Source organism: Macrosteles quadrilineatus, unplaced genomic scaffold (genome assembly GCF_028750875.1).
Source record: "Macrosteles quadrilineatus isolate MER2022 unplaced genomic scaffold, UCM_ALF_1.0 Scaffold_3__2_contigs__length_128488019, whole genome shotgun sequence".
NCBI lineage: Eukaryota > Metazoa > Arthropoda > Insecta > Hemiptera > Cicadellidae > Macrosteles > Macrosteles quadrilineatus.
In genome coordinates this window covers 31400686-31421832 of record NW_026542596.1, presented here as the reverse complement: position 1 = coordinate 31421832, position 21147 = coordinate 31400686, and the positions used below count along the sequence as shown (strand labels likewise).

General features: G+C 36.6%; 1 protein-coding gene across 1 annotated transcript; it reads right to left on the bottom strand.

The window, feature by feature from the left end:
- Positions 1-896: 896 nt before the first annotated feature.
- Positions 897-19190, bottom strand: LOC128990712 (60S ribosomal protein L7). Its single transcript, XM_054413243.1, has 7 exons — positions 19123-19190; positions 14827-15001; positions 12595-12770; positions 4424-4514; positions 2332-2488; positions 1522-1619; positions 897-1036 (listed from the first exon to the last, which is right to left on the bottom strand). Exons 1-7 carry the CDS (start codon positions 19131-19133, stop codon positions 926-928), a joined length of 819 nt encoding a protein of 272 aa, XP_054269218.1. The 5' UTR covers positions 19134-19190; the 3' UTR covers positions 897-925.
- Between the last annotated feature and the right edge of the window lie 1957 nt (positions 19191-21147).

Genomic DNA, 21147 nt, shown 5'->3' with positions numbered 1-21147 from the left:
TTGTATATTATTACACAAATGTGTACAATCAATTCTGTAGTAATTTGTCACAATTAAATAATTTTAAGAAAGGCTAGAATAAGCAAAACTACGAGAAATGTTATTGCACAATGATGGAATTTTAACCAACATTATTTTTAAACCATAGCGGATGAATTTAATCCGATAATTTAAGGCCTGGCACACACGGTCGATTTTTAGATCGGCCAAAAAATAAATCGCCCCTGATTTATGTCTAAGAAATAATGCGTATGTTGCAAAAAAACTAAATGCTGTAATTGTAGCAAAAAAGCAGGAGTAGGCTAAATATGCACAACTTGACTGTCACAGAGCACAAGAGAAGCAAGAATAGGCCTAGGAACCGCTACCGAGCGACAAGCATGTTCCCGAGCATGCTCGTCCGTCTCTTGGAAACAAAAAGCATGTTCGCGAACATGCTCGCCTCTGTATGGGGGGCTTAAGTAGGCTAAATGTCAAGTTATTTTGAAGCGGAACATTGAGTTTTGGTGCCGTTTCCATCGGCATCTAGCGCTTCTAACCTAAAGTAAGATGGCGAACTTGGCTTCAGCTGCTTGAATGTTAGTTAGATAGGCGTGCTCCATCTATTGGTCTTATGTGATTGTTGGTTTTACCTAATGACCTAGTAGTCTGTATTATACAATAAAATAATACCTAGGGATTTTACATGTTAATTTAACTAACAAGGTGTCACATTTATAAGTTTTAGCATTGTTCAGAAAATGGTACTGTACAAGGTGAAAAGGGACCTGTACGATGCACTTTATTTCTGCAGCAACTTAACTAAAAATAAAAGTAAAAAATTGAACCGCATTTTGCAACTTTATTCTCATTAAATAATTCCAAAGGTCAGAGGATGAAAACACAGTACACAGAGATAACGTAAAAAGTGGTTTATTACAGGGCCCTAAATCATTTTCCTAAGCAGGTGGTTGATTTTCGCTTCCCTGCAGCCAAAGTCACCACCTTCGACGTAGTGAGTGGTCTTCTTACGCCATCCACCAGTGGGGGTATTCAGCTGCAAAATAAAAACAAGTTTGAAGTTTCCTCGAAAGAAGCTAACTAATAATAAGAGAATAAAAGAAAAGCTAGTTGCAACTTGTTTGTTGCACTAGACATGAAAGATGCTACAGGATTAAGATATAAAATTACAGTTAAGCCATTAGATTGTTAATATCAAATCAGGTTAATAGGTTGATTGTTTGATCCAAATGTTTGTCATACTCAATTCACAAGTTCACTGAGCTCTTGTTTTATTAGTGAATTTAATCATTTCTGATTATAGTTGAAATATAGTGTTCTTTAAGCGTGGCCACAAATAAAACAAATGCATTGCAAGGGGTTAAGTGTCGCAAATGAATTCTTGATCTATAGTTTTCAGCAAAGGAAACATCAATCCAAGACAATGAGGCATTTTAAATATTCTCTGTACAATTGAACTTATTCACATTTGAAAAGTTTGTTAAGTATGAAAGAATTAAAGTTACAAAACTTCAAACTTACCTTGAACGGCCACAGGAAGTTGGAGGCGTACTTGAAGTTGGGTCCGACAGTGTAGATCTCATGGATCAGGTCCTCAACGCAGATGACATTAGACTTGGCTGTAACAAGTTGCAAATAAATTTTAGGCTAATGTTAAAATAACCCCAGTTGGTTGCACGTCAGAAGAACACCAATGTGCTTTCTCATGGTATAAATTGACGTGATTACACTAGTCTCGTCGAGGAACTGTATATACCCCCCTCCACCACACTATAGTAATATCGCACATGCAGGTGGGCTATTTCAAGGTTAATTGAAAAAAAATATCTTCAGGTCAAATTTAGATAGGGCTCCATTCAGACCTCAATGTATTGTTCAAATTGTTTCTACTGTATTGTGTTCCTGCGTGCCATTACAATTATTATTTTGAAAGGTTATGTTTTTGAATGAGTGAATTTGTCAGTTAAGTGAAATTGTAGTTAATGTAATTATTCAAGACAATTCAATTGATCAATTAATAATGGCTCATATAAATGATAGAAAATCAGTAGCGAAACACGTTAAGATTAGGGGTACCGGTATGCGATACGGTATTTTTATTTCACATCTTATTAAAAATGCTGAAATTCAGTTGCTTGCCAAATTGATTTTAAATTGCTTTTAGAGAAAGAGGTCCAAACCCATTTGTGGAATGTGCTGGAAATCAAACACGTCCCTCCCGCATCAAAGTCCGAGTCGCTAACAACTTGGTTATCAACCCATACTTACTATTACCTTATTACTGATAGGGTACAGCAATTTGCATTTTTTTTGTACAATGTTATAACTAACCAAGTTTCTTCTCAATGATGCTGTTTGAGGTGATGGGAATGCGCTGGAGCTTGATCTTAGCAAAGCCTCGCTTGTAGATGAGGTCTCGCACACTCTTCAAGTTGGGGTAACCCCAAGTAATGTACGGCTCACAGATTCTCAGCATGTTGATAGTAGCCTGAGAAATAAACAATATATTAAAAATTATTCATACAAAAGTTGTTTGAAAGATTAAGTTCTTAAAGAATTATATACAACTTTTTTTACTTGTTAGTGTTTTTGTTCTACTTCGATTGTGCTCATTCAGTTTCTGGGTGATGTATGTCCTTCCAGTGGTTGTTGTCAGTTCCAAGGGATATTTTCTCAAAACTTTGTTTATAGGCACCAAGCTTGGTCTTTCTCATTTTTCTTAAAGGCGGTTGTTGGTCCTGCTGTATGGAAAAATGTTACTTGCACATCTTTATTATGGTCACTGATGTCAATCACATCTGCCACCCACCACTGGTCGTCATATGCAATAAGAGTCTTTTGTATGAAGTGTAATTTGTACAGCTTTTGATGTTGAATGAACTTCATATTCAATTGCTAGTGAGGTTATGAAGCACTTAACATTACTACTGTCCGGTACACGAATAAAACAATGAAAGGTTCTTGTTCCAGTAATCAGTTAACAGTTCTCAAATCGGTCCAGGAATTTGTTGTTGTAGTGTTGAGTGATTTCTTTATCTGTTATGTCAATAAAGGTTATACCGTCTTTAATATTCTGTTAACAAAATTGGAATATTTCTACTGGTGTAAGTATTTGATTAGAGTAGGGACATTGTAGACTTGAGCCAAAATGATAGCTTCCATTTTAATAAGACTTTCTTTTCTTTCCTTCGAGAATTTGGTTTGAATCTTTGACACATAGTGGTGTTTCGTCAATGCAATGAGCTTTTCAGTGAGTAGCTCAAAGAATTAATCTCTTGGCTTGATGATAGATTCCAGTTCAGTTCTTTCCAAAGTTATCCATTGCTTGAAAGTGATGTTGTTCCCACAGGATGTGAGTTATTCCTTTTCAAAATACAAAAATAAACACTTTTTATTGATTTATGTTACAGTACCTGGGGACCGAGCTTTGCTCGGGGAACTTTATTAGTATACTCTGAGAGTGTTCTTTGGTCAATGTCATCTGACCCGAAAATATTGTTTCACAGTCTATTTAACTTCTGTTAAAATAATATTGTTGACTGAAATAATAAAACAAGTTTTTTTATTTCTTTTAAGCCCGTAAACTGTGAGATAAAAAAAATGTATAATCACTTTTTAACTCGGAACTAATATAGGTATCTGGATAAAAATATTACTGTATTTATTTTAAAAATGGTCAAGCAACCCCTTTTGGATTACTTAATACGGATAGACCCTCGAATGCAAATGAAGTTTTTATTATAAAAAACATTCTTAGTCATTGCTGGTGTAAAAAAGTTAGAAGAAGATTCAAGCATGTGTCGTAGCTGTAAAAATCTATTCAAGGAGTTTAAAATTTTGACTTTGTTTTCTTTATTTATACAACAATGTCTACTTTATATTAGAGCCAGTATTCACTTACTAGACTGTAGAAAAGATGTGCACGGTTATAATACTAGTTTTTGTAATAACATTAATTTGCCAAAAAGTAAGACTAGCCAAGACAGGTAAAATACCAATGATGATTGCTATTAAGTTGTACAATAAGTTACAATTAGATATAAGACTTCTCAGTGATAAGGATTTTAAAATTTAATTAAATTATTTTTTATGTAAAGGATCATTTTATTCTATAGAAGAGTATATGTCAAGACAATGGACTGTTAAGGATTTCTGTTGAATATCATTTATACCATTGACGTGCCAATGTATTAGCATGACATATTTTCTGACTGAATAAAGTTCTTTATTCTTATTCTTAAATAAAAAATAAATTAGCTATTTTTGACACAGAGTGATTTAATTCCAATAGCCTATACGGTAATTGTCAATTCATTGAGAATGTATCAATAACAATTACACAAGTCATAAGTTTGGTTCATAGGTTGAATTCATTAGAAATACAGAGATTTTATTATGGTTAATAAAATAAAATGTCACTCACCTTGTTCAGTTTAACAAAAACTCCATTGTTAATCTGCTTTAACCTGAAGAGCTGGAGCACCTTTCGTACCTTGGGGGCAACCTGGTTCACACTGAAATTATAAACTTGCTTTAAAATCTGAATATGAATTACAGTACTGTTATTTTTTATTTGTTTAATAAGCACCAAGTATCAAATTGACAATCGCATTAAACAATAAAATAACAATAGAAATAAGGGTGATTATTGTAAAAGAAAAGACATTGTCACCATCGACCAAAATCTCTAATCAAGTTCATGTGTATAAGGGCAATTGTTTATATGCCTTATTGACTGTTTTTCTGTGTCATGGTAAACAACTACAACATCCTACAGGTTCCTACTTTGACTTCCATGAAATACACTTATCCACATCAGTGCTAAGCCCTGAGGAGTTAGCATGCTACTTAAGTTGTTGGACTGGAGATTAAGCAATTGTTTCTTAAGACTAGAGGGGCCTAAGATGTGTCCCAGGTCATTTTGAGTTAGAATTAACTCCTACGACTTGTTACAAGATGGACAACAAACATGAACTTGAATTACATGAACGTGAAATTTTCCGTGTCAGACTTAATATGAATATGCTAATCAAGAGTTGTATGTATGTAGAACATGTTAATTGCATTTATTAGGGTTCAGAGACAATTTGTGTTTTTGATTAAGTAGATGATGTAGAATCTAAATTCAGTGAGAGAACTTGATTTAAACAACTTTACCTTTAGTGGAACCTAAATAAAACCATGGACTAACCAACACAAGTAGACTTCTCATCCCATTGTAAATTTTGAAGCTCCGTTTTCAGTAGGCCTATCTTGTTCATGTCTGGTGACACTGATCGCAAGTGCCGACGAAATTTGTTTCTATAATTTTTGGGTTGATTTAATTATTTGTACTTTACTGATTAGTTATGTAATTTTGGATAAGTTATTGTTTATGATTTCATCATATTATTTGGTTAAACGAGGTTTTTAATGACAAAACACGACGTCTACAATTCTAAAATACTTGTATTAATAATTGATAATTAATATTTGAATAATTATCTCAGCATAGTGTTGTAAATGAGTCTTGTATTTTGAACAATGTTTTCATAATCACAATAGTAAAATTTGCAAGTTCTGTCTGGTTCACTGTTGTTATATATTTTACAATTTGCATTTACAAACAACCATATGTTATTTCAATTAATTATTACTGTATTTCAGTTTCACGCTCAAAGTCTACAATTCCCATTTTCGGGATTTAAATCCCGCACATTGAAACACTGATCGAAACGGAACGAACATTATCGAAATTAGGGCCCAGATGTTGTGAATTGTTTTGTTGGAATGCTAATTACATTGGAAAGCAAAGGAAAACATTACTACAGTCGGGACCACGCAAGTTTGCAGTTGGTGGCAGCCAATCACAAGACAAGGCTAGTGCGACGTTGCCACATCGCACGTTGACAACACAAGTTAAAATATACTAAGCAATATTTTCAAATCAGCTGGTATTATTAGATTCGGCAACACCGCACGGTTCTCATTGGTTCATTAAAATTCATATGGTAAATAGGTCCTTGTCCTTCCTAAACTGCAAACTTACGTGGTCCCGACTGTAGTGGATTCAAGTGCCTGGCACGGCAGTCAAACTTTTTAACAGTTGTAGCATTATTGTATTAGTGTCTTGCAGTGGGACATAAATAATAGCTGACTAGTACGTATGTATGGTGTCGTAGCGTAGCGCTCCTCATAACAGACAACTTACAAAAACTGACTTTCACTTGACCTCAGTAGTTCTTTTCTGCTTTATCTCTGTTCGTTCTAGATAAATCGAATCGTAAAGTAAAAGCAAATGAATGATAAACAACTAAATGAGATTTCGGTATTGCACCATGCGGCTTCGTCTTCAAGCTCACGGATAATTTAGGCTTAGGCTAGACTAAAGTTAAACTCAAGAAAGAATATAATAAGCACGAGATTAAAATTTAGTGTTTGGCGTTAATACTTTGATTGATAATATTTATCCATGACTGAACTCTTTTCAACTGTCTAATGTGTCTATAGTGATTAAACTAAATGCCTTGTTCCCGATTGATTGTAATGCAGTACTCTATGGTTGGTATATCGATTGTCATTGCTGTATTTATTTCTTGATTCGGTTATCTTCCACGGCGACGATATGAATGTTTTAGTTTTGTGTCATAGACTCAATGACGATGACACATCAACCACTGTAACGTTGATGGGAACGAGTGGTGTTGAAATTATTACGTCATGGGAAATTAATGTTGATATAAGTAACCTTATGAACATTTTGACCTCAATCTTAAATGTCATTATATACAGTCTATCCGGAAATGTTGGATATTTAACGGATAGTGTCGGATATCAAATTTGGGCTCGGTTTGGTTAACGGATATCCGCACACCTCTAGTTAACATATCCCGCTTTCACGGCGCATTCTTTGAGTTGTCTCGCGGTCATGGTGCAAGCTTGAGGATCTCTGCGATCACGGATATATCATCATTGTCTCCTTGGTTTGCGGAATCAGTCGTGAACACCTCTCACAATGGTGAAGACATTATCATCGTCAGCCGCAATACTGACGATATTATTTGAGATTGCAGAAACGTCATCATCGTCATTTACAACAAAGCGAGGACGATTGGAGCGAATCAGAAAATCCTGTCACAATGATCGGGAATACACGATCCTGACAATTTTCGTAAGTTTTGGAACCCGTGCGAATTTAACCTCTGCATAAAGAATTTTCTACGTCTTTCCCTTGATATAACGAATCCCCCACCCCAGTATTGTTTTTGGAAAATCTGTTTCTTTATCAAATGAAATGGAAAGGTGACATCATCGCTTGCGCTAACATTCGTCTGCTCCGTTTTACACATCTCTCTGTCTGCTGCCGCTGCGCACACAATGTTGCAACTGAGAACTGATTTCATTCCCTGAGGACTGATGACGACGTAATCTGTAGTAAAGCTGTGATTGGGTGAGAAGTAAATATGGTGAATTGTACAATTTTTGGATAAAGAGAAATCTAAGAAAGAATATAAAAACAAAAGCAAAGAGAAAGAATAGCAACATCGTTATTTTAACATTCCTTAATTTACGAGTGTTTTTATTATCTTTAAGTTGGCTATGAATATGCACTTTTATAATGACTTATCTAATAATTTATTGTTTTCAATACGATTTGTTTCAACTAGCAACACCAATGCTATAGTTAATGATTATTATTGAGATTCCTCTGATGTGATAAATCACTAAATCAGTACTGTACTGTAAGTAGCCTATCGGCCTATCACGGAGCCGTCAGTAGCTTACAAAACATTCTACTGTTTTGTTTTGTTTTTTACATGGTTTATGACTACGCAATGTAGTGTTTGGCAAGGTTTTAGGAGGGTTAGAACAAGCTGTGATTTTAAACTTACAGTTTTTAACCTGTACCAAGGTCAATGCCATTGTCATGATTGCGCAATATTCAAGATCCCTCACCTTTATTAGGCCGGATAATTTAGGTTCTACCATTGACTATTGGATACAGAAGGTTCTACTGTACAATGAACACTGTACTGTAAAGTATTGTAGCCTATGCTACTTTAATTGTGTTTTATTGAGGTCAAATCCCGGCCTATATTGACCGACGCTGGTTCTGAACCTTGACTTAGCGAAATTCCTGCAAACCTAACCTCTATATAACGAACCTCATTTTAACGAAATCCTTGATATAACGAATATTCAGTTTGATCCCTTCAGATTCGTTATACTGAGATTGGACTGTAGTTGTTTAGCCTCCAGATTACTGTATTATACTTTAAATGGTTTACAATACCTGCATATAGTAATCCTTTGTTGCTGATTTAGGCAACTAGTTTCGGTTCTTGTTTTGAACTATCTTCAGGCCTCAAGGTGAATGAAGTGATCACTTGACACCTTGAGGCCTGAAGATGGTTCAAAACAAGAACCGAAACTAGTTGCCTAAATCAGCAACAAAGGATTACTATATGCAGGTATTGTAAACCATTTTAAGCTAGATTATTTTCGACCTTCAGTCGAAATTCATTACTTTTTCACGACTTTTCCTGACCTTTCAAAATTCCCAACTTTTTCCCCAATTTCCCAGAATTCCCTACTGGTAGACACCCTGCTTCGAAATGTGGCCCTGTGTCTGTTACAGTCATTACAGTGGACTCGAGATCTGTGTAGCCTGCATTGAGGTGATGAGATTCGAGATCACACTGACTTTTCTTGCCACACCGAAGACAAACGCCATCCAAACCAAGTTCAATTAAATCAACTTGTTTTTTGCGCCGATAATGTCCTCGTTGTGTCGCAGAAGAAATTGAGCTGATGCGACTGCTGTCGACAAACGACTGCTGCTTTTGTCTGATGATCGATGCCTTTTCAAATTTGCCGCCACCTTGTTGACGCAGCTACGTTGCTGTAAGACGGTTGTGACTGTTGCAAAAACTTGTCTATGGCATTGGAATTCAGTTTGGAAGCTTCAATTGATAAAGTGTTACAGCGGAGTCAAATGTTAGATCCTTCTGTTGAAGAAGGTTCTACCTGAAGGAAGAATCCCTAATTCCTCTTATGAATTGGGTCCTGAGGAATAGGTCAGACACAGAACAATTAAAAGTAGAACAGGCCACATTAAAAGTATAAATTTGCTTTTTTAAAGACAAGACATAACTGGAAATTGACTCTTATCAGCATTTTGTACCCGAGAAGAGAATTTGTGTTGTTCGACAATCTAGTTTTAAGCGGGTCAATGATTTGTCACGGTCACGGTAAGGCTTTATCAAGTGTTATAAGTTACCTTCTTTCGCAACGATAAGGTGGACAGCAAGTCGTAGCCAGAAGAGCTTAGACTGTTAATTGAAACGTTTTTCAACTTAAGGTAGTTTTCAAATATATCTCTTTGTATTGAGAAAAGGTTTTTTGTGTACTGTCAAACTGGTCGAAGTTTGAAATCAATGTTAAATTCTTCGATGTTTGTGAATTAAACATACCTTGACGAGCCGTTGTAAGTGTTTGTAGAAATAGTTGAAATTGTTCCTGGTCCAAAATTGTACTGGGTACTGGGGACAGTTAGTAATGACGCCGCCCAGTGTGTTGCTCATCATGAACGTTGGTGTGGCTGTCTTTAAATGCCCTTACCCACTTGCATACCATTCCGTCACTCAAAATGTTCTTGCCATACACTTCACTAATCTGTCGATGATTCACACCTTTAGCACTTAAAAATCTAATTACAGCGCACTCTAATTACAGCGCACACTTAACAGTCAGCAGCAGTCTCAATTGGCAGCACAATTTTGAATGCTTGAAACCGGATGTAAACACGGCTGATAGTAGCTGAATTTTCGGTGCAGGCTTGCCAATAGATGAAATTACACAGCGCAAATGTCCAAAATGCCAATCACAGCGCTGGAACGGAGAAATTTAAAAACAGTTCTTACGTAAAAAACATGCATCGTAATTTTTAATTAATATGTGATTAATTATCTCAGCATAGTGTTGTAAATAGGTCTTTTATTTTGAACAATGTTTTCATAATCACAATAGTAAAATACCCCCGCCGCAGCAAACCTGCAGACTAAGAGAATTTCCATCTACCTTGATGGAATTCCACTAAATCATTCCCTTGAAATTGTCAGATTTTTAAGGTTTGCTGCTACAGGGAAGAAAATAGGTATTTTTTTTATTGAAATATTGATAGCCTAGCTTAGTAAGTTAACAAAATTTCAAAATTTCATTAACCCTCCGATTGTTATTTGTCGATGCTTCGACACATAACACACTTTGTGTAGTGTTTTGTGTCGATGCATCGACTCACAAACACTGTTTACGGCGAAGGCTCTATGACTGACAAAATCGGATTGAACTGGATCGAGTTAGGCATCGTTTTATTTGGCAGATTCAGAGCTTTCTCCGGAGGTCTGTCTCTAAGCGCTTTTCATTTTAGTTCCGAAAATATTGTAGCAGACAGCTGACGTGCGTATTTATTTGTAAACAGCTTGGTTAACCTCGCACCGATGACTGATGTGTTTTATTACGTTTATCATTGTTATAGTGTTAAAAATCAAAAGTAGTGATATACGTGGTGCATTATAAGAAGATTTTGAAGGGCTGGTTGATGATCCTGAAGAAGTAGGTAGTGATATTGATGTAAATTATCAGCCAGATTCCTAGCTATGGTTAGGCTATGCATTCTTAGCTAAACGCTATGTACTGAAATCTGTTTTTTGCCCATAACTTATTTATTTGCAAAACTACTTCCTTATATTATTATATATTTGTAATCCTCATAAAATTTAGAACAAAGTGGCTATTTTCAAATATTTATAGGCCTATAATTTATACAATTTCATTGAACGCAAACTTATTTTTTTTTTGAAAATTTTCCAAAATATTTTTTTTTACCTAAAATTTTTTTTTAAACAAATGTTCCTTATTTTTTATGTATAATATTGAAGCCCATGATTTTCCAAACAAAATGGTATATAGAACAGTATAATTAACATTGTTTTCAAGCTTCTCAGATCCGTTTTAATAAAACCTTGCAAATGAGTAAAAAATAGGCAGACATTAAGGCCAAAACAAGGGACACTCGGAGGGTTACAATATGTCTATAGACAAGCAAGCAACAACAGTGTTTATTCTCCATAAGAATAACATGGTAATTTTAAATTTACACTATTTTGGATTTTTCCCGTGACCGTTAGGCATACAACAATGCTTCAATATATACTAAACTAGCAGAGTACCCGTCCTTCGTACGGGGTTGGCATATAAGTATCAAATGCTTATAGCAGTTATGAGTGAGGACATAGTTTAAGAAATTTCGGTTCTTTTTGAAGTTTGTTCGCTACGCTCACTCACCTTTAGGTTGGAGCTCGTTCGCTGCGCTCACTTTCCTTCAGGTTAGCTCGTTCGCTACGCTCACTCGCCTCCAGGTTGAGGTTCGTTCGCTACGCTCACTCACCTTTTGGTTGCAAATTAGCTGTTGTCATAAATGTAAAAGAAATAATAGTGCTAGTGCTGCACCCTGTTGGTAATCCTTGTAACTTTAATGCTATTGAACATCACAGAACAGAACCAACTTGTTTAATTGAAACAGCTGTTAAGATTCAATAATTTCATTTCTCATAAGGTTAACATGGGAAACTCCAGAGCCACTGGGGCGGAGCCCGAAAGGATTTTTGGGATAAAAATATGCCTATATGTTAATCGGGAATGTGAGCTATCATCATGCCAAATTTCAGCCCGATCCGACCAGTAGTTTTCGCGTTTACTTTTCCCATACACACCCACAGACACCACCTCTTTTTTATAATAGTATAGATAGATTAGTAAATTATTTGTTTTTTTTTTTAGCTCTACAAAATGGTTTGGAAAGAAATTGCAAAATTTTACGTTTTCAGGGTGAAAAATGAGAAAACCCCATTTTTACCCCATAAACCTCTGTTCCCATAGTCTGATCATGCTGGTTCGCGAGCTTGTTAGAATAAATGTAGGTTTACACGTTTATACCAAATTTCATAGAAATCGGATCATTTTTGCTCGAGTTATCGTGCTAAAGGACACATAAGTTATATAAATATATATATATGAATTTGAACGGATGGTGTTTTTGGCCTCCGGGGACCTCAAAACGAAAAAGTAAATCGGTCCCGGGTCCAGGTCTTACCATGAGACGTACGGTAATAGCTTAGGGTCTATTCCCTTTATGGGAAATTCGCTAAAAACATCAGGAATAATAATTAATTGAAATAACATATGGTTGTGAGTAAATTCAATTTGAAAAATATATAACAGTGCACCAGACACATAGCCTAACAATAAAATTGGCTTCAGCTTTTCTATAAGGACTGAAAGGGAGTATTTTTTATCTACGATAAAACTTTGTAACTAGGCTAAATAATGGGACATGTGGACAAAAATCCCAATGGTCAAATTTATAATTTTTAAAGTAGATACTGTAACTACCGTACTATATTTGACTGTATACTGAGCCTTGTTGCCATAACCCTTCCTCCATCAATACACTATGATATACAAAATACACTATGATTGGCAAATACATGTTCTAGGACGAGCCTAGGTTATCAAAATTGTATAATCACACACATATTTTAAATCAAGACTTACCCCCGAATACGAATGACGAAAGCCAGCCTAGCTTCTCCAGGGATGTAGTAATTTCCCTTGTGCTTAGCTTGACGAGCAAGTCTGATTTCATCACGTTCCTTGCATCGGTATTCCTTCACATACTGTTCAGCACGCTTGAAAATCTCCTTCCTCTTCTTGAACTGTTCTGCTCGTTTCTGGAACAGAAAATAATGGCTTATTAATTGTATCTAAAGGCAAACAAGGGCATAGGCCCTGTTTGTCAAGATTTCACTAAGAAATACCTTAGGCTAATAGAAAATTGAATTGTGGATTAGCATAGATGCATTCCCAAATAAATTAGGTTTAACTAAATTAGACTAAACTTAACCTGAATAATGTTTAACTGCGATTGAAATAAATTAGATTTATTTGTACAAAACACTGGTGGTTGTAACACCACCACACCAGGATGTTGAGGCAAAGATGACTGAAGTATGAATGGATGAATGTAATACAGCCTCATTTAAAAGGACCTTTAGAGCCAAAAATCATTTATTAATTTCAATGAATCAAGAACAGATGATGAGATCAATTTATAACCGACAAAAACATGACAATTCTTGAGCTAATCCAGCGTTGTTCTGATCAGCATACAATGAGATAAGCATCAAGTATAATCTCTTAGTTGTAGAGCTATATATCGGATCAAAATAATTAACCATTGTCACTAGCCTAACCAATAACAAGTTGAAATTTTTCTGTACAATACAAAGTGTAATTGTTGGACTAATCAAGAAGTTTCAGCTGTCTAGTACGCTATAAAAATTGTCAGCCATCCTATTGCCTATAACTACATGGTGTACTACATTCTGGATATAAAAAAATCATGGACAATTCCCGTACATTTAAGAATACTTTGTCGGTGCGATTACCGAATACATTTTCCTGATCTGTCAACTTGTTCTTAACTGTAGTTGTACCAGAGAGAAAAGTAATTAGTAATAGGTAGGGATGGACGGGATTGAATTTTTAGTTCGGGACGGGACGGGATTTTTATTTCCTTCCCGATTTTCGGGACGGGACGGGACGGGATTTTTTTCTGTGCATAAAAAGAAAGTCTTGAGTCTTGCAGTTACCAAAAAAAGGCACACAAAATCAATCTTTACCGTTTGTGGCACTGATCTATAAAAATCAAAAAATGGGTAACAATCTTTCAGGTACCTGTAGAAACTTGTGACTCGCGGTCGAAAGGACTCGCGGTCACGGTGCGATCGTCGGTATGACTCACGGTCACGGCGCGATCGTCAGTATGACTCACGGTCACGGCGCGATCGTCGGTATGACTCCGCGGTCACGGGGTGATCGTCGGTATGACTCCGCGGTCACGGCGCGATCGTCGGTACGACTCACGGTCACGGCGCGATCGTTGGTATGTCTCCGCGGTCACGCCGCGATCGTCGGAATGACTCACGGTCACGGCGCGATCGTCGGTATGTCTCCGCGGTCCCGGCGTGATCGTCGGTATGACTCCGCGGTCACGGCGCGATCGTCGGTATGACTCACGGTCACGGCGCGATCGTCGGTATGTCTCCGCGGTCACGGCGTGATCGTCGGTATGACTCCGTGGTCACGGCGTGATCGTCGGTATGACTCCGTGGTCACGGCACGATCGTCGGTATGTCTCTGCGGTCACGGCGTGATCGTCGGTATGACTCCGCGGTCACGGCGCGATCGTCGGTATGACTCACGGTCACGGCGCGATCGTCGGTATGTCTCTGCGGTCACGGCGTGATTGTCGGTATGACTCCGCGGTCACGGCGCGATCGTCGGTATGACTCACGGTCACGGCGCGATCGTCGGTATGACTCCGCGGTCACGGCGCGATCGTCGGTATGACTCCGCGGTCACGGCGCGATCGTCGGTATGTCTCCGCGGTCACGGCGTGATCGTCGGTATGACTCCGCGGTCACGGCGCAATCGTCGAAACGACTTCGTCTCCTGCGTTCGCGGACCTATCGCTCGCAATAGCGGCGTCATCGGCACTCGCGAAGCGGCAAAATCGCCGGCAATCGGACCAAATCCCGTCCCGAAAAATTCCCGAATCAAATGCAATCCCGTCCCGATAATCGGGAAGATTTTTTTCCCGAAAAATTCCCGAAATTTCGGGACCCGTCCATCCCTAGTAATAGGAGACAAGAGTTGAATGTCAAAATAGAAATTTATTAAAATGAAACAAACATTTACTTTTGGGTCAAAATATTTAATATTCACCTTGAGTGAGACTTTGAGTTTAGCTGCTCGCTTCGCATCTCTCTTCTTTCGTCTCTTGAGCACAGACTCAGGTACTGCTGGAAGTTTTTTGCTCAGGCTTTTCTTTTTACCAGCACCTGCAGCTTTCTTGGCAGGGTCGGCTGGTTTTGGAGCGGCAGCAGGTTCCTTCTTCTTTCTGTAAAGTTAGGTATCAAATTAGAAACTAAACTTAAGTAGCCTGCTTATAAAATAGCTTCAATTATAGAAAAGGGGTTCGGCTCTACCTACCAAATTAATTCCTACATAACCTATCAAACCTGAAGACCCATGACAAGAATAATGTAATTACTCAATAAAGAATGTAGTAATAGGTTGGGTCAGGCATACAGTTTGCCTGAGGGATCGGTAGGTAGAGGATGAAAATAAGTACCGAGCCAAGCTTGGGTTGAGTTGATCTGAGCGCATATTTCTGCTATCTTCCACAGAGTATAATATGAATAGGTATAAGCAATCAAATTGATTATTTTAAAACGACAATGTCGCCGTGAACGCATAACTTAGGCCTAGGTCCATAGCTTCACACTTATGGACATAACCTCAGATGATATCCTTAGTTTTGATGTGACTGTACAAGTAAGTAGGCTAAGACTAAAATCAGGTGTCTTGGGTGAAGTTTTAAAATTCCTGCATAGGCCTTGGAGTTAGTTCTCAATCTCTACAACAAATTCACCATACTCATTCCCAGTTTTCAACAAATTGCTGGTCTGTGGTCACCCTGTGAATAGGACAAGAGTCTGATATCACAGTCTTACCAGCCACAGCAGTGCTGCTCATTTGTTTTTAGCCAATAAGTTTATTTAAGTTACATTCAGTTGGGAAATCATTAACAAGAACATGACTAACTTATGAGAAATTGTTAGGTAACTTCAACATAGGCTACAATAACTACTTAAAGAGATGGGCTATTGGACTGGCACTTAATCACTGTAAACAGCAGAAAATAGGCTGTCTCCTGGTGGCTGATTCTATAATCTTACTTTTGTTCGTCTGTTGTCAGAATACAGATGTTTTGAGAACAAGTTAGGACTAATGTTTTGGTTGACGTGTTGTTTTTTGTAGTTGTTAACAAGTTATTTGTTTCTTCAGTTAACTAATATTTTCTTTATTGAAAATTGATTTTTATCTATTTAGACTACGTAAGTTAGGCCTATTTAGATGTAAAAATAATCAATAATGACTTAATAGGTTAATTCATTGGCTTGATGTAGGCCTATTGCAGTAATTTTTTGAAGGTTAGGCCTGAGTTTATGTCTAGGTAACTTAATAAGCCTAGTGAATGATTTGGCGACAGGGTCTAAGTTATTTCTCTATCATATGACTTATAGCTAACTTAATCCTACAATTTAACTTAACCATTGGCTACTTACTTAAAGTTCAAATATTCTTTTATGAAAGGACCTAAGTTAGGTCTGCAATATTTAGAAATAGGCTAGAAATAGGCTAAGTTAGCCTAACTTAAATGTTTGAGATCTTTCATTAACCCCTTTGCGATCTCATAGCCATTTTAGAAAAGTGCCTCCCAACTCGAATGGCCAGCCCTGCTGGACACGGCTACGTTCTATAGGCCTATCAGCTTGTCATGTTTACACGGTGCATTGCCTCACAGGTCGTACAGCCAGCACTGCTGGCCACTACTAATTTTCCCCGTCAGCTCGTCTGGCCAGTATAGGTGGCCATCCAACACACTTTTTTTATCATTGTTTATTAATTCTCCCGTAGGCTGCAGCACTAAACAGAGATAGTACCTCGTCTCACAGAATATTAAAATTTTAGTTTGTAAGGTTTCCAGCTCTGTATTACGCCATTTTCACTGTAAAATAACCACAACTGTTAGCGTGTTGTTGTCATGTGAAACTGTGATGTGAGGTTACATTTACCAGGATAAAATATTATTAATTTTGTAACTGTAGGATGACTAGAAAAGGTTTTTGGATTTATCTGTTGATATAAGAAATTAACTAGTTCAAGGCCTAGTTTCATTGGGGAAGGTAAATCGTACATAGTTTCCATGGTACCTAACAGTAGGTAGGTACCGTAGTTCTTTTGACAATTTTTAAAATTAAATTTTTTATGTATGAACCTAAGCAGTAGGCCTAGGCCTAAACTTTTGATTTTAGTTTTATTTCTTATTTCATTAGCTTTCAATAAAATATAAAAATATTAGACTTATTTGAATTTATTTTTAGTTTTAATGTGTAAAACCTTAGCCCTTACCATAATTGACCGAAACAAAATACTTGATACAAGCTGGTGTAGCTGGGTTGGCAGAATGGTGACCAACCTAACAGAGAAACTACAATGGCCAGTAGTGCTGGTCGAACGACCTGAGAGGCCCGGCGCTGCGTAAACTATGGCAAGCTGACTCAGAAACAGCTGAGGCAAGCACTGCTGGCCATTCGAGGGCAAAGGGTTAAGTTACCCCTACATTTATTCATAAAAATAAGGGCACCAACATTTTACATTTTTAATTTGGTTTTTTATTTTGTATTCCTAGGCCTAAGTAACTTACTTTTCAAGGTACTTTTCTGTTAAAGGGAACATTCATCACGGTAGGCCTACTATGGATGATTTTTTCGTTATATAGATATTTATGTTTTCCTTTACGATCCATTACAAATAGACAACTGATCTGGTTTACACTAAAATATAGGCCTAGTCTATTACGGATGGATTAAGAAACCAAACTTGCTGTAACATTAAAAAATTCTGTTTAACTTGCCTTTTCTGTTATCAAACCGAATTTTTAAATGGTAAGTTACAGCAAGTTTGGTTGTTTATATTAGGTTATCTTAGTTAGAACAGTTTCATCTATATATAAGGCCAAAAGTACCCATGAACTTTTGAGAAAATCTACAAGTCACAACCCATAAACCATATACTTAAAATGTTCATCATGATGACGAGAAACCTTGCGCAAACTTATCTGTTATTTCATAAATTGTCCTATAGGCTAAGGTCGTAAATGCTTTCCAAGGGGAACTTTTCATTTACCTAAAAATACCTCAGCTGTTATTATTTTTTGGTATTCTGTTTTGTTTATTTCATCTTAACTTAACCAATCAATAGTTTTATTAAATACTAATGTAGTAAAACGGGGTGAAGCCCGTGGGTAACAGCTAGTTTCAATAAGTATTTTTTTTTAATTAGCCTATTGTTTGTTGATGAGCATGTATAATAAGTCTTGTTTAGTAAGCATATATCTTACGGGTACAGTTTCTTAACTGGGCTATGCTAATATCGATTGAAACTATCGATTGGATTAGTAAACCTTCATGCGATTTTTTCACCATCAGCAAGTTTGGTTGGTTATTAGGTTAAGTTATGATAGATAATTTTATAATATATATACGCTTATTTAAAAAAGTTGATTATTAGCCTAATCAATATTTTCAATTTTATAGTTTCAATCGATATTAGCATAATGTAGCCCAGTTAAGAAACTGTACCCGCATATACTACTAAACAATATTTATCGTAGTTGTCAGCTGATAGGCCTATGTTTCAATTCGTTAATATCGATAGGTAGCTTGACTTATCGAGAAAAAATCATCAATAAGTTAATAATGAATGTTCCCATTGACAGGAAAGTACCAGTAGGCTAGATAGGCCTAACCTTTTGAATCTTAAAATGGGTAGGCTATAAAAACCTAATTAAATATTCAACTTACTGAAGTAGGATGTGAATAATAGGCTAGCCTAGGCCTATTTAGCTTTACTGCACCAAAATTAATATGGGCTTAAGAAGGTAGGCCTAGGCTATAGGCTAGGCCTAGTTATTTAGCAAAGTAACTTTGTCTAAACATCGCTGCAAATTGACCGAAAATCGACCTAAGCCACACAAAAAATGACGGACACCAGGAGGGTTATTAGGCTAAGTTACAAGAAAGCCTTCTTAAGTTGAATTGAGGCCTTTTGCTGTATCTAACAGATTCTAAAACCGTAGGCCTATGAAGTATTCCCTAAAGCTAAAACGAAGATCTAATACAATAGTTGTTCTTAGTATTTATTTCTTCAACTCTCAACCATTACCAAAATCAAAACAAGAAGTTTTAACATGCCTATGGCACCTATACAAGAAGTCGTATAGGTTATGTGAAGTGTAGCTAAAAAGTGAATGTTTACTTATACTCTGAAAGAGGGTGGCTTAGAAAATATGGGAATGGAAATTAAGGTAATTGTTTTGGTCTATAAATAAAAGTTAATAGTTCTTTCATAGCAAGGATCCCAAGAGATTAATTATTTTAAAGATCGACTTACGTATCTGCCATGACGGATGAAGCAAAGAGGTTGAAAGGAACGGAAGTTTGGGTAAAATAAGAACAAGTAGTATGGTATGAAGTATACCATTTTTTTAGGGGAGGCCGGAGGATACAGCCGCCACGACAGGTTAGCCAAACATAAAGGAATAAGATGATGTATATAATGAACATGAATCATGGTGTTATTTATTTATTGAGTAAAAAGAAAAAAAATATTTGAGGACTAATAAGACTACGGCAAAAATGAATGAAGACAAATTAATAAGTTTATAAAGCATGCAAATGTGCATAGCATCCTCTAGAGGAGGCTATGAAGTGTTACTGTTGGGTTTGATGTATAGTAGTCAGAATTTTCACAACTGTCAAGTGGTGTAGTTTCAACACAAAGATATGTGGATTGGCTCCGTTAGCCCGGACGTAGGTGACGTGGACACCCTCAAAATTGTGGTTCACGCGGACAGACGCTTCAGCAATCCCCGCGCCAAGGCCTGGTGGGTAATTCGGCACCTTTCGCCCCCATTATCGAGTAAGGACGCTCGGTGGCGTTCCCCTCACAACACAGGGATTTATAATTATCGCTACCAGAACTGGCGGCCCGTAGCTAGCAGTGGGAGAAAATACTTTTATTTTTATTATTAATTCCATTCGGATTTCAAAAATGATACATTATTATTATACGACCTGTATAATTGCAAGCACGTTGCAATTTGCAACGGAATCTATACTTAAATTATAAATATTTGTTTCAGTAATTACTTTTAAATTTAACAATAAAATAACAAATATTGAAAGTAAAGCCTTCAAATTTTCGTATTATATCAAAGATTGCACATGCTTATGAACAATGAACCATGAATGCTGAGCATGTTCCATAACAATTAGGTACTTGATATTGATAATGGTTACTTAAGTGTCTATTTTACAATCAAATTTTAAACTTCACTTTTAGTCCTGACCCACGGATGGAAAAAGACTGTTTCATGATTCTCAGCCTGTATTTTGTATACTGCTTTACTGCGGTACCGGATTCTTTTAATTATGACACATCTCTATACTGTATATTAATTACGTAATCCGATTCTCTGCGTCAAAATCGTGGGCGACTGGGAAGTCGTAGAATGACGGGAGAGGGCTCAAACTAATGATCTCGATCCCGTGACGGCGGGAAAAATAGTGAGATTCCCAAACTTTTACACAAAACAGGATATAACCTTTAGTATCCAATAGTCAATGATATAACGTAAAATAATCTCCATAAGATTAGCATTGGTAACCATTTACTGCTGATTTTTGTTAACTACAATACAACTGATCGTCATTTATCATTAAGCCAGCAAGCAATATTACATTAGGATTACTCATTTATTTGCCAGCCGATTCTGCGATACTGTACACTATATAATACCCCCGCCGCAGCAAACCTGCAGACTAAGCGAATTTCCATTAGCCTGATAGGATTTCACATTAAAAATGCGTCCTTAAAAATATCATATTTATTCCTTATTTAAATAAAATTAGTTTAACGAGTACTTAGGTTTGCTGCAACAGGGAGGGTAAAAAGGTGTTTTTTTATGTTAATAGTTTAGTAAGAAATTAATGTATTTTCCAAATTCGATCAAAATATGTTCATAAACAAGTAAACTACAACAGTTGACTTATTCTCCATAAGAATAACATAGGGATTTTAAATTTACAATTTTTTGGAATTTTCTCTGTAACCATTAGGCGCACAATAACGCTTCATTATACTAAATTATTTGTTTTTTATGCTCTACAAAATGGTTTGGAAATAAATTGTAAAATTTTGTGTTTTTAGGGCCCAAAATGGGAAAAACCTATTTTTGCCCCATAAAACCCCCATAAACCCTATGGTTTTACCATAATCAAGTCAAGTGATCTATAAATTAAATAATACGAGAGGTCGTCCAGTGGTCGAAACTCGACCAAAAATATGTAATGTAAACTTACTCACTTCTCTATTTTCACCCCACACTGTAAATAAAACATGTGATTGGAGTTTCAT

Coding starts and splice junctions, on each gene's coding strand:
- LOC128990712 (XM_054413243.1), bottom strand. Junction 4,515..12,594: donor TTCGTCATTCGTATTCGGGG/GTAAGTCTTGAT, acceptor TTATAATTTCAG/TGTGAACCAGGTTGCCCCCA. Junction 1,620..2,331: donor CATCATTGAGAAGAAACTTG/GTTAGTTATAAC, acceptor AACTTGTTACAG/CCAAGTCTAATGTCATCTGC.